The sequence below is a fragment of the Ascaphus truei genome, chromosome 20 (assembly GCF_040206685.1).
Source record: "Ascaphus truei isolate aAscTru1 chromosome 20, aAscTru1.hap1, whole genome shotgun sequence".
NCBI classification, from domain to species: Eukaryota; Metazoa; Chordata; class Amphibia; order Anura; family Ascaphidae; genus Ascaphus; species Ascaphus truei.
In genome coordinates, this window is record NC_134502.1 from 20,308,913 (window position 1) to 20,322,781 (window position 13,869).

At 44.9% G+C, this 13,869-nt stretch overlaps 1 protein-coding gene across 1 annotated transcript; it reads left to right on the top strand.

Annotated features, from left to right (window-relative positions):
• The first annotated feature begins 785 nt into the window (after window positions 1–785).
• LOC142470992 (olfactory receptor 5V1-like) lies at window positions 786–1,721 on the top strand. The gene has a single exon (XM_075577794.1). It carries the CDS (start codon window positions 786–788, stop codon window positions 1,719–1,721), a length of 936 nt encoding a protein of 311 aa, XP_075433909.1.
• The last annotated feature ends 12,148 nt before the right edge of the window (window positions 1,722–13,869 follow it).

Here is a 13,869-nt window from a genome sequence, read left to right on the forward strand (position 1 = left end):
TTTCTGCTCATTGTCACTAATTCAATTATTATGTGTTGTGATTATTTTTCCCTAGTGATTTATTAAATGCTAAGTTTTAATAGCCTAAGTGTGCACCATTAATGTACTTTCTTTGGATGCTCCGCTGGCTTATTGATAGTGGATCCTCTTTATGATAATGAATTTAATGTTAGTTACTGATCAAGAGAAATCCATCCTTTTCCCATCCTCTGCACAACGTTTCTCAGAGAGGTGATGGGCGTGAGGTGAGAATCCTATTTGGGTTGAAGGTAATTTTTGTGTATTTTTCTGCAACACAAACCATATATGCATAGATACTATACTATACAAGACATAATACAGGGATAATAGTACAAATAGGGATACATTAAGTGCATGATACATACAGTGCAAGGCAATATTAGGGGGATACATGTCTATGAATATGAGAATAAATCGTGATGTGCGAGTCTTGGTTATATTAATGCGCTATGGAAATGACTCAGTGTAAAGGTGACTTTTTAGACTGGTCTTGAAGTTGGATTCCTAACCAGACCATGAACATTATCTCTTATCTTTTATTGCAACATGTTTCCCATTTGTGTCTCTATCCGTAATCTGTTTATATATTTGTATTTAAAAGTTTACAAAATACAATATAGTATACGTATAGTACTTTCTGAACCATTAAAAGATCTGGGGCTTTTATGTCTTAATTATTGTACGAGTCTCACTAAACACTTTCTTCTTGCAGCACGAGAACTGGTATTTAATCTGAAGATCTCCTTTTCCTCTAACATCCCACAATGCTCTGGGAGAATCAGACCACGGTTACAGAATTTCTGCTTCTGGGGTTTCCAGCCATTCACAACTTCAAGATCTTACTCTTCTTTGTCTTCCTTCTGTTATACATTTGCACCATAGCTGGAAATGTTGTTATTATTGTCTTGGTGTCAACCAGTCACCAGCTCCGTACCCCCATGTACTTCTTTCTCAGTCACCTGTCCCTGTCTGACATCTTGCTAACCACAGATATTGTGCCTAACATGCTATACGTAATAATGGCAGAAGGAGGCGTTATCACTCTCGCTGGCTGCATCTCTCAATTTTTCCTCTTTGGTACCTCAGCAGGTTCTGAATGTTTCCTCCTTACAGTGATGTCTTATGACAGATACCTGGCCATATGCCACCCATTGCGTTACTCTGCTATTATGGACTTTAAGCTGTGCTTCCAATTGGTTTTCGGGTCTTGGTTCTTAGGTTTTATGGCAGCACTAAGTATGGTTATTTTGATTTGTTCATTTCAGTTATGTAACCCCAATGTCATAGACCATTTCTTCTGTGATATTACCCCTCTCTTAGACCATTTTTGCTCAGACAGAAGCATTGCAGATACAGACGTCCTTTTTCTAGCCATCTCTTTCTTTATTTTCCCATTCATCTTCATCGTTGTGACTTATGTCTGTATCTCCCTCACCATACTCAATATCTCCTCCGCCACTGGGAGACAGAAAGCCTTCTCCACCTGCAGCTCTCACCTGGCTGTTGTGTGCACATATTATGGGACACTGATTGCTAAATATGTGATTCCCTCCAAAGGTCAGTCATTGATTGTAATGAAAATCACTTCTCTTCTGTACACAGTCATCACCCCGTTATTCAATCCCATCATCTATACTCTGAGGAACAAGGAGATCCAGGCAGCCCTGTGGAAATGTACCAGTGTAAGGGTACAAATATAACTGAGTAGCATGAGATAAACTAAAGTAGGTCTGTTGTATCGGACTAATTTCAAAGCCGTAACAACAACATAATTTATGTAAGATACTGTAGATGCAGTAAAAATTCTTTAGAAACTGTTATTTTGCAGTCACAGTATATTTACATTAAGGGGATCGTGCATCAATGAAGGTATGTAAGTTATGCGGATAACACATTCTTACACGGTATACACACACAGCCCTAGCTTCACTCACCTTGGACACCTACTTCAATTTAATTTTTTAAGCCTTGAATTACTGAATTTTCCAAAACAAACTGTTTTAATTAAAGAAAAAATGGTGTCGATGGCATTTGGGACTAAGGTTACATTTCTAAAGCTTCCAACAACAGAGTAACAGTCAGAACCAACTCTAACCCCATTCTAGCCCCTTTCACTAGTTTTAAGAATGTGGGATTTTGTTTTGACTCCCACTTAACATTTGGGCTTTATATTGATACCCTGACATCCAAAACCTATGTCAAACAAGGTGTACTTTATAGGAACAAATCCTCCTTAAATAAATTGGTCAGAAATCGTATCGCCCAGCAGATGCTAATAAATATGATATATGGGGATATAGTACATGGTACAACACCCCAAACTCTCTTTATCAGACTAGACACCCTCTCTAACTCTATATGCTGATTTGACGTATAATGTAAGTACAAATACATCACTACGAAATGCTCCAAGATCTAGATTGGTCATCACTTGAGTCAAGGCACCAAGTATTTTTTTTCCAGTCATATTCAAATACTTTGTGGTCCAGCTATCTGGCAATCTGAACAAGCTCCTCACTCCTACCACAAGCAACTATTATCACCTCAGAACTTACTCCAAAAGACTATTCACGGTCCCAAAGTTCAACAAGGAATCCGGCCGCTCCTCCTTCTCTTACCATGCACCTCACAACTGAAACAATCTACCTGTGACTCTCAGCGACGCCATCAATCTACGTTCTTCAGCTGTCTCAGTTTAAATCTTGTCTGTAACTATTACATACTGTAGTGACGACGGTTATTCTAACACAAACCAGTGGCAATCGCCAAAAAGACCCAGGTACATGCTGGGTACATGCTGGTTTTTTTTAAAGCAAGTTTAACGCATTTCTGCATTGACTAATGGCCCATCAGATTAACAGCGGGGGTCCCTAGCAGTCCCATTACAACTGAATGGGACTGCCAGGGACCCCTGCTGTGTTAATCCGATGGGTCATTAGTCAATGCAGAAATGCCTTAAACTTGCCTTAAACTACCCAGGTTACACTGAGCATGTACCCAGCATGTAACCGGGCTCGTTTAAGGCAAGCTTTAGAATACTCGTTGTCTCGTCTGTATGCCCATAATTGTATTATCTTTAACTGTCCATGAAATGTCTGTACCTTGAATGTACAGAATAACCTCTGTTTATTTAATGTAACCATGTATTGTCATCATACATAACTAAGTACTTGAAAACAAGAGGTACTGTTACTCTCAAAGTATTATTTTCTGGTTAAACAGTTTATAAATAAATACAAAATTAATTTGAACACTCTTATTCTCCTCGAGCATTACTGATAGATTTGAGCAGGGATTATATTGAACTGAAAGTATAAAAAAAAGTATAAAAATAAATACAATTAGGAGCTACAGTAAGAAGTATAGCCAGGAAGAAATCAGCAACAATTCTTATTAGTACGCAGAGCCCTAATACTCATTAGTACACAGATATCAACTTAATACTCATTAATACACAGACAGAAACTTAATGCTCATTAGTACACAGACAGAGCCCTAATACTGATTAGTACACACACTGATTCCTCAGAAATGCAGATCATCTGAACCTTAATTGTGTTCATAAAGACCTGTGGGAGCAGAAATGTAACACATTGTTTAATCTGTGTAAATTGGGATTCTTCGTGTAATAACACAGTACTAATTTTTATCAAACTTTTGTTTATAATATTTGTAGGATTGTAATTCTCCCTCCAACATCCTTCACTCACAAACTCACATGGATCTAGACCCTGGGTAAGACATGAGCCCTGATATTCTGCAATGACATGGGACACAGGCCTTGGGTGAGACATGGGCCCTGATATTCTGCAATGACATGGGACACAGGCCTTGGGTGAGACATGGGCCCTGATATTCTCCAATGACATAGGACACCGGCCCTGGGTGAGACATGGGCCCTGATATTCTCCAATGACATGGGACCCAGACCCTGGGTGAGACATGGACCTTGATATTCTCCAATGACTTGGGACCCAGGCCCTGGGAAAAACATGGGCCCTGATATTCTCCAATAACATGGGACACAGGCCCTGGGTAAGACATGGGCCCTGATATTCTCCAATGACATGGGACCCAGGCCCTGGATGAGACATGCTCCCTGATATTTTCCAATGACATGGGACCCAGGCCCTGGGTCAGATATGGGCCCTGATATTCTCCAATGACATGGGACCCAGGCCTTGGGTGAGACATGGGCCCTGATATTCTCCAATGACATGGGACCGAGGCCCTGGATGAGACATGGGCCCTGATATTCTTTAATGACAAGAGACCCAGGCCCTGGGTAACACATGGGCCCTGATATTCTCCAATGACGTTTTAAACAGGCCCTGGGTGAGACATGGTGAAAGGTTAAAGTATATCCGTGGGCGGTGACCCTTGTCACCCCCTGAACGGTAGACCCTTTTACTCAACCCGGGGAGATTTTTACCATTGGCACTGCTATTGGTTTGTTCCCGCTATCACGAACTTGAAGACGTCTGGGAGCGGCCAAGAAAGACAGGAAAAAAATTATCTCTAAGCAGCTCAAGTTTATTGCGGGCTGAACAGCCTTTTTATAAGCTACAAAGGCATTATCACTTTTAGAGGCGTACACTGTTAGATTGGAGGTGTTACACTGTCCTTTGGAGGCATTGCACTACCTGTTAGAGATGTTTTTTGGAGGCGTTACACTATTTTGGTAAACACACGTAGTTTAAAGAACTGGTTTAAACAAGAATATGCATAAGCAATGAAAAAGAGGTTTTTTTCTTGAGAACCATGAAGCAGGGCTACATTTCTGTTATAATTCAAGGCCCTTTGCTTCTTGGGAAAACAACTTCTTGGGATCACGCTTGGAAATAGTTAAGATAAAGATAATGCAAGCTTCTGCTTTTTAAAATTGCTGTACTGATGCAGCGTCCGTTATTCGAACACTTCACGCGGCAATGAATGCGAGAAACCATGATCACAACGGGGACAAAGCTCGCTGTGTTTAATGAAATGACCGCGGCGCATTAGATTCCCAAAGCAGGGACCCCTGCTGTGTGAATGCTACCGGCGTCTGCCTTTGTGTAATAGACGCGCAGAAAGAGAGTCTGAAGCAGTCACTCTAACTGCGCGCCTCTCACAGGCGATCGCTGGGGTTTTATTAAAATTCTGAAATTACAGTTTTGTAGCAGGGGGTCTCCTGAGCTGAACAAAGTTGATTTCAGGTCCGGGGACCCCCTACTTCACGAGTTACAAGCCCCGTTATTGGGTGCTGGTACACCCATGTTTAAATCCTGTTGGATCGAATCAAAACAATGCAGAGGGATACCGGCACCCCATAACATGGCCTGTATCTCGGGAAGTAGGGGGTCCCCAAGACTGAAATAAACTTTGTTTATCTTGGAAGACCCCCTGCACCCCCACACTAGTATCAACCCCCCCCTCTCCAAATAAAAAATCATTACCTTAGCGGGTAGCTGCTAAGGTAATGAAGCTGATAAACATTTTATTTTTATTCAAAGTGTGCGTGAGCAGGGGGTCTCCTGAGCTGAAAAAAGTTGATTTCAGGTCCGGGGACCCCCTACTTCCTGAGTTACAGGCCCCGTTATGGGGTTCCGGTATCCCCGCCATGTTAAAATTGTGGGTCACGTGACCGCGGGACTAGAGGGATACGGGCACCCCATAACGGCGCCTGTAACTCGGGAAGTAGGGGGTCCCCGGACCTGAAATCAACTTTGTAGATTTCAGGAGACCCCCTGCTCACGCAAACAATAAATAAAAATTAAAAATGCAGGCAGCTTCATTACCTTAGCAATGCCCGCTAAGGCAATAAAGGGGTTAAGGCACAGGTGCCAACCCTGTCTGTAAAAAAACTAAAACATGGCATACAGAGTACATTACATTTAAATAAATCACCCCCCCCATACCACCAAACACACCTACATTAAATTAATGGGCCAAATAACTATTATCCAGATATGGATAATAGATTATTTGGCCCATTATTAAACACATTAACTACACAATTCACTATTCAAATCCTAGAAACAAAATAAGTAAACAGAAATAAATTACCATCAATCAATACATTCACAAATCGATTACAATACAATCCAAATCAATAACTGTACACAATTTACTATTCAAATCCTAGAAACAAAACAAGTAAACAGAAATAAATTACCATCAATCAATACCTTCACAAATCAATTACACAATTCACTATTCAAATCCTAGAAACAAAACAAGGAATCAGAAATAAATTACCATCAATCAACTAAATCTAACCAACAATAAGCCACTATTAAAAAGTAAGCCCCCCCTGAAATAAACCATAGCAAACACATTTGCACACCAAGCTGCAAAATACAGTTAAAAATGCATCAAAAAAAAGCAAGCAAACATGAGAAATACAAGCTTTTATTTGCTCTGTATTATGTATATCCATAGGGACATACATAAATAAAGAGGCAATAAATTGACATAAAAAAAAAATCAATCAAATTAAAAAAAATTTTTAAAACATGTACATGCTAAATAAAATACATTTCTTTTGTAAACTTAACATTACTTGTCCCACTCACTGACTCCCGTTGATACCGCTTACTCTCGAACCAATCCACGCACAGGAACCCATAAAATAATAAACCATAAAATAATAAACCATAACAATCCAGGAGTCTGTGTCTTCTATTTGAAATCCACGCATAAACCATAACAATCCATGGGTCTTTGTCTTCTATTTGTAATCCAATCCATCTGTGGAGTCTTCATCTGTATTCTTTTCCCACTCTTCTTCTGTTCTTCGGCCACGCCATGGCCTTCTTCTGGGAGGGGAGGTCCTCCCTCCACGCCATCTGGCCCTAAAATGAGACGACATAGGCTTTTAAAGGCCCATGACATCACATTTTCGTCATATGGTTCCCACAGCCCTGATTGGGCCATGAAAACAATGTGATTTAAAAAAATTAATAAAAAATTGATGATGTCATTTAAAGGCAATGATTCAAGCCAATCAGAAGGGTTGTGCTGCAATTGCCTTTAAGACGACGTCATCAAATGAAAGATGGCCACCCTCACATGGCGTCTCTGAATATATGCTAAGCGCACCTCAGCGCGCATCAGCAAGCACTACGCCACTATAAACACAGCCTAATACTTGGCCTAACCCATTTTCACGCTTCTTTCTCTTCTGCACACGCTTCTCTGATTGTCTTTGGAGGAAATCTCACACTCTCGCGGACTTCAATCCTCCACTAGTAAGGTCTCCTTTCCTACGTCATCTCCAATCATCTATTAAGCTCCATCCAGGGGCTTAGTTATAGACCAGACAGCATGGGAGCCCGCGCTCTTGGGAGGGGTCTGCTCCCCCCGTAGAGACAGGTGAGGGGAGATGGTATGCAGCGGCGGGCCCCGGCAAACAGAAGCCAGAATATTAATCAGCTTGGCAGGGGAGGAGCACCCTCTAGCAGTCTGACCTGGAAGTTTTTATTCCAGGCTGCTCCTCTGATCATCTCCTCCTGCCAAAGGTAGGAATGGGAGAGAGAGAGCTGAGGGGGAGAGATAGAGAGCTACTGTAAGGGGAAGAAAGAGAGAGAGCTGGTGAGCGGGAGCTGATGATGATAAGGGGGGAGAGTTTGTGAGGGGGAGCTGATGGTGAAGGACAAGGAGTGCTGGTGAAGAGGAGTTGATGATGATGGGGAGGGAGAGCTGATGAGGGGGAGCTGATGATGAGGCCTGGGGGAGCTCGTGAGAGGGAGCTGATGAGGATGAGGGGGCAGAGAGCTGTTGAGGGGGAGCTGATAAGGATGAGGGGGCAGAGAGCTGTTGAGGGGGAGCTGATGAGGGTTAGGGGGGAGCTGATGATGAGAAGAGGGGAGAGCTGGTAAGGGGGAGCTGATAATGGGGAGGGGAGAGCTGGTGAGTGGGAGCTGATGATGAGGAGAGGGAGAGCTGGTGAGGGGGAGCTGAAGAGGATGACAGGGGAGAGCTGGTGAGGGGGAGATGATGAGGTTGCTGAGGGGGGAGAGCTGGTGAGGGGGAGCTGATGCTGATGAGGAGGTAGAGTTGATGAGGGGGAGCTAAGGATGAGGGGGGAGAGCTTGTGAGGGGGAGCTGATGAGGACGAGGGGGGAGAGCTGGTGAGGGGGAGATGATGATGATGATGATGATGATGATGATGATGATGATGATGATGATGATGATGATGATGATGATGATGATGATGATGATGATGATGATGATGATGATGATGAGTAGGAGGGGGAGTGCTGGGGGAGAGCTGGTAAAGGGTAGATGATGATGATGATGATGATGATGATGATGATGATGATGATGATGATGATGATGATGATGATGATGATGATGATGATGATGATGATGATGATAGCTTGTGAGGGGGAGCTGATGAGGACAAGGGGAGGGAGGGCAGATGAAGGGGAGCTGCTGAGGACAAAGGGAGGGAGGGCTGATAAGGGGGAGCTGATGAGGACAAGGGGAGGGAGGGCTGATGAGGAGGAGCTGATGAGGACAACGGGAGGGAGGGCTGCTGAGGGGGAGCTGATAAGGACAATGGGAGGGAGGGCTGATGAGGGGGAGCTGATGAGGACAAGGGGAGGGAGGGCTGATGAGGGGAGATGATGAGGACAAGGGGAGGGAGGGCTGATGAGGGGGAGCTGATGAGGACAAGAGGAGGGAGGGCTGATGAGGGGGAGCTGATGAGGACAAGAGGAGGGAGGGCTGATGAGGGGGAGCTGATGAGGACAAGGGGAGGGGGGGCTGATGAGGGGGAGCTGATGAGGACAAGGGGAGGGAGGGCTGATGAGGGGAGATGATGAGGACAAGGGGAGGGAGGGCTGATGAGGGGGAGCTGATGAGGACAAGAGGAGGGAGGGCTGATGAGGGGGAGCTGATGAGGACAAGAGGAGGGAGGGCTGATGAGGGGGAGCTGATGAGGACAAGGGGAGGGGGGGCTGATGAGTGGGAGCTGATGAGGACAAGGGGAGGGAGGGCTGATGAGAGGAAGCTGATGAGGACAAGGGGAGGGAGGGCTGATGAGGGGGAGCTGATGAGGGCAAGGGGAGGGAGGGCTGATGAGGGGGAGCTGACGATGATGAGGAGGGGGAGCTGATTAGAGGGCGCTGATGATGAGGGGCTGGGAGGGCTGATGAGGGGGAGCTGATGAGGACAAGGGGGAGGGCTGTTGAGGGGAAGCTGATGATGATGAGAAGGAGTGAGTGTTGATGAGGGGGAGCTAAGGATGAGGGGGGAGAGCTGGTGAGTGGGGAGATGATTATGATGATGAGTAGGAAGGGGGAGAGCTCATAAGGGGATGATGATGATGGTGATGATGATGATGATGATGATGATGATGATGATGATGATGATGATGATGATGATGATGATGATGATGATGATGATGATGATGATGAGTTGATGAGGGGGAGCTAAGGATGATGGGGGGAGTGCTAGTGAGGTGGAGCTATGAGGATGAGGGGAGAGCTGGTGAGGGGAAGATGATTATAATGAGGATGGAGGAGAGCTGATGAGGGGGAGCTGATGATTAGAGAGAGGATCAGAAGAAGAAGGGATAGGGTAAAAAATATTACAGTTAGTATTAATATTAATGGGGCCCTGAATTGTTTTTGCCCGGTGGCTCGCCCATGTCTAGCTATGCCACTGGCTCAACATCAATAATTCTCCACAATTATTAATTTTCATTATTGAAAGAATTCCATGTTTTCTCTATCTTTGGTTTCCATCACTCCACCTACATCTAAGTATTTCTCTCTTACCTGCCCCCCAAGACTTTGAAGACTATTCCAGCACCCTTAACTCTACCCATGACTAGAGATGGTGAATCCACCGAAATCCGTCTCCCAGATTTTCGCTGATGTTACCCTCAATATCCGCTTCTCTGTGTAAAATCCGCAAATGGATTTGGGTTGTTTCAATTCACATGGATTCATACACCGCTATTGGATACAACTCGTGGGCAGATTCTTAAGAATCCGAGCAATGGATTGCTGAATCCGCGGATTGGATTCTACAAACCCGTCTATGGATTGCGAAATCTGTGGACTATATTGGTAAAAATTATAAAAAAAAACACAAAATGTGAATTGCCCTTTTTGACATTGATCAGCTGCGAATTGAAATTCGCCGAAATAATTCTCCCATCTCTACCCATAACCCATTCTCACTGTCACAGAATTGGAATTGCCTCAGCTACTTTTCTCCTCTCCTTCCACTACATGCAACCTTGTTCCCATTCCCTCTTACCTCATCATCCGCTTATTCCCACTCTGCTCCTTATACATTACACATATTTTCCACTACAATCTAATCTTGGGTACCTTTCCATCTGCTTTTTACACATGCAATAGTGACACCTACAGATTTATGAAGACTTACTGCCTCCATGGGCGCGCGAGGTTGAGACGCCACAAAATGGCAGTGCCGGGGCTCGATCGCGGCCAAGAAAGAAGTAAACTCTTCATTTCCTCCTCTCAACCATTCTGTTTGGTGGGCTTCAGGACTCTGTTCTGGGTCCACTTTGTTTTTCTCTATGTACACTCTTACTTCATGATCTCATTATTTCCTTTGGTTTCAAATATCGTCTCTATGCAGATGACACAACTATTTCTTTCATCTCCTAAGCTCACTCCTGACATTTCTTCTTCTTCTTCTTCTTCTTCTTCTTCTTCTTCTTCTTCTTCTTCTTCTTCTTCTTCTTCTTCTTCTTCTTCTTCTTCTTCTTCATACAAATTAAAATGATATACACTTGTTTTGTTAGACAGGGAAAGCCATGAAGAAATAAGTCTTATACTGACCTCGAAACAGTGGTAAAATAGAAATACACTGACGGTTGCAAGTTCCAGAGCTCTGAAGATGCACAGGAGAAGGATGCCCACCCAGCATAGGGTACAGTATCCTTGGCATGGAGAGGTGGACCCAACCCCCTCAGGACCTGATTTCAAAACAAGTATCTCCTGCGACTTCAAAAGAGGCTGCGAATAGGCAGGCCCTTTACCTTGCAAGGTTTTAATGACCATTACGGCCAACTTGAACCGAGCCTGGAAGATCACTAGAAGCCAGTGCAGATCGCAAAATATGGGAGTGATATGCTGAAAGTGAGAAACACATCTTAACGTCTGAGCTGCAGTTTTCTTCACAAGCTGGAGCCTCTGGTGCAAGACTACACTGGTAGTCTTGCACATAAGGCATTCCCATAGTCAAACCGCATAGACACAAAGGCATGGGCCAGTCACTCAAGGTACATAGATTACAGGAGTGGACGCAAACGTCGAAGCAGCCTCAGATAAAAAAAAAAACATACTTAACAACTGTGGCCACTTGGGATCGCACTTGGGTTTGAATGTTAAGACTCTGGTCAAAGAGAATGCAGATGTTATGAACTTGGAACACAGGCAGAGGCTGTTCACTTTGATTAGGGGAAGCTCACAAACCTCCTGTCCCATACTCCAGTCTCTAGTCACTGGTTGTCTCTCTGCTATGTCAGACTGGATGGCCGCCGTTTCCTGAAACTTAACATGTCTAAAATGAAACTCATCCTAATCCCCCCTAAATATGGCCGACATTCTCCAATTTATGTCACAGTCAATAACACAACCATCCAGTCTCCCAAGCACTCTGCCTCTGTGTAATATTTTACTTCTCCTTCCCCACTCATATGCATGCTGTTTCCATCGTAATATTGTCACAATTGCCCTCTTGCACCTCCACACAAGAACTCTTATGCATGTCCTCATCTAGAGTGTCACGGTTGTGCTCGCCACAAACCAGGACCGGACCGCGGGGCTGAGGTGGGGTTGTATAATCACCGACCTGAGACCACGTAGTCGGCTCTGGATTCTGCAGTTCGTAGTCATACATAGCAGGGTCAGGACTGGAGAGAGCAGCGTAGTCAGTGGACGAGCCAGGGTCAGGATAGGAGACAGCAAAGGAATGGAAGCAGGCACACGGTCTTACTAAAGGTGCAGTTTATTGTGCCACCAAAGGTCCAACGTTTCGGCAAATAGATTGCCTTTATCAAGGAGAGGGCTACAGAACATGTTAAACATACCACAATATATACACAAATGGGTACTCACCCCCCCACGATCACTGCTGCCTTGCTCCTGGATGTCAACGCCCCCATCGTGACGTCAGGGCGCCAGCGCGACGCAGCGTGATGACGTCATGCACCACCAGGGGAGGAGGAGACAGCCTGTCTCCTCCTCCCCTGGTGGTGCATGACGTCATCACGCTGCGTCGCGCTGGCGCCCTGACGTCACGATGGGGGCGTTGACATCCAGGAGCAAGGCAGCAGTGATCGTGGGGGGGTGAGTACCCATTTGTGTATATATTGTGGTATGTTTAACATGTTCTGTAGCCCTCTCCTTGATAAAGGCAATCTATTTGCCGAAACGTTGGACCTTTGGTGGCACAATAAACTGCACCTTTAGTAAGACCGTGTGCCTGCTTCCATTCCTTTGCTCAAGTACCTCTGGGATGTCTGGACCTCCCTGGATACAGCGCACCGGCAGATAAGTACCCCCCTCCAGCACCTACCAGCGGTGTGCATGTGCTTCTACAAATGTCAGGATAGGAGACATCAGGGTAAACGTTATCCAAGCAGAGTTTTGGTAACAGGAAGTCAACTAGGTACCGCTTCAGCATAATAGCTGTAGGGCGGGAGCGGGTTCTGCATGTACGGTGACCATGGCCCATGGGACCGGTCTCAGGAAGGGGTAGGCAGACCGGAGAGGGCACACCGCCAGGCAGCACTGGTAAACCAATGCTTCAGTGCAGGAGTCCAGTATGGGCCTGTGCGAGCAGAGAGAGCTACAGACCTCAGGACTAGTTAACAGGCCTCTGCTAAGGAAGGGCAGAAGGCCTCAGGAAACAGGGAGCTGAAGTAAACACTGGAGAACCTCCGCTTCAGCACAGGAACCAGGACACGGCCTCTGCAATGGAGAGAGAGAGCAGCAGGCCCCAGAAACCAGGAAACACAGGCCTCTGTGAAGTAGCAGCAAGCCTGGAGGAAACTGGAACTAGTAAACGAACTAGAACAGAGACCAGGATAAGAAACGAGAGAAACAAGCCAGGGCTTGTGCAGAACGCAGGTAACTTCAAGAAGGATTATGCTCAGCAGAGAAGCATTGTGGGAATGTTGTATATAAAGGCCAGCGGGCCAATCCCAGCAGGGGGAGTGAAGAGCATTCTTCCAATGAGAAAGCAGGAGCTGCAGTAAATAGCTTGCACAGCTGCTGTAGATACGAAGGGGAGTGCTCCAGGACTGCCCAGGTCTGCAAGGTAGGCAACCAGTAAACTCAGGAGTGGATTCTTTACATAGAGATAGGTAAATGTGTCTAAATTTGACCCACAAACTCTTTATTGTGTTTTTGTTAATAATTTATTTTATGGATGAAAATTTTCATGTTAAAAAAATCTGAATGAATGTATTGAATTCCACAGTCCGCCACATTTGTTTGACCTGCAGTAACATTCGATTCCCCCCAGAACCGGAAATCTTGTTTTGGATGAAGAGTTGAGAGGTGGAGTGAAGAGATAGAAAGAGAAGGAGAGATAGAGAAAGAGAGAGAAAAAGAAAGAGAGACAGTGAGAGCATTATATATATATATATATACACAGCATATGGGACCCTAACTTGGAATAGTGTATCTCTCCTCTCTCCTCTCTCCTCTCTCCTCTCTCCTCTCTCCTCTCTCCTCTCTCCTCTCTCCTCTCTCCTCTCTCCTCTCTCTATCTCTCTCTCTCTCTCTCTCTCCTCTCTCTCTCCTCTCTCTCTCTCTCCTCTCTCTCTCATCACAAGTGCAAATGAATACCATATTCACAGCAAAATTTAATGCTTGC

Coding starts and splice junctions, on each gene's coding strand:
- LOC142470992 (XM_075577794.1), top strand. CDS start 786: ATGCTCTGGGAGAATCAGACCACGGTTACAGAATTTCTGCTTCTGGGG.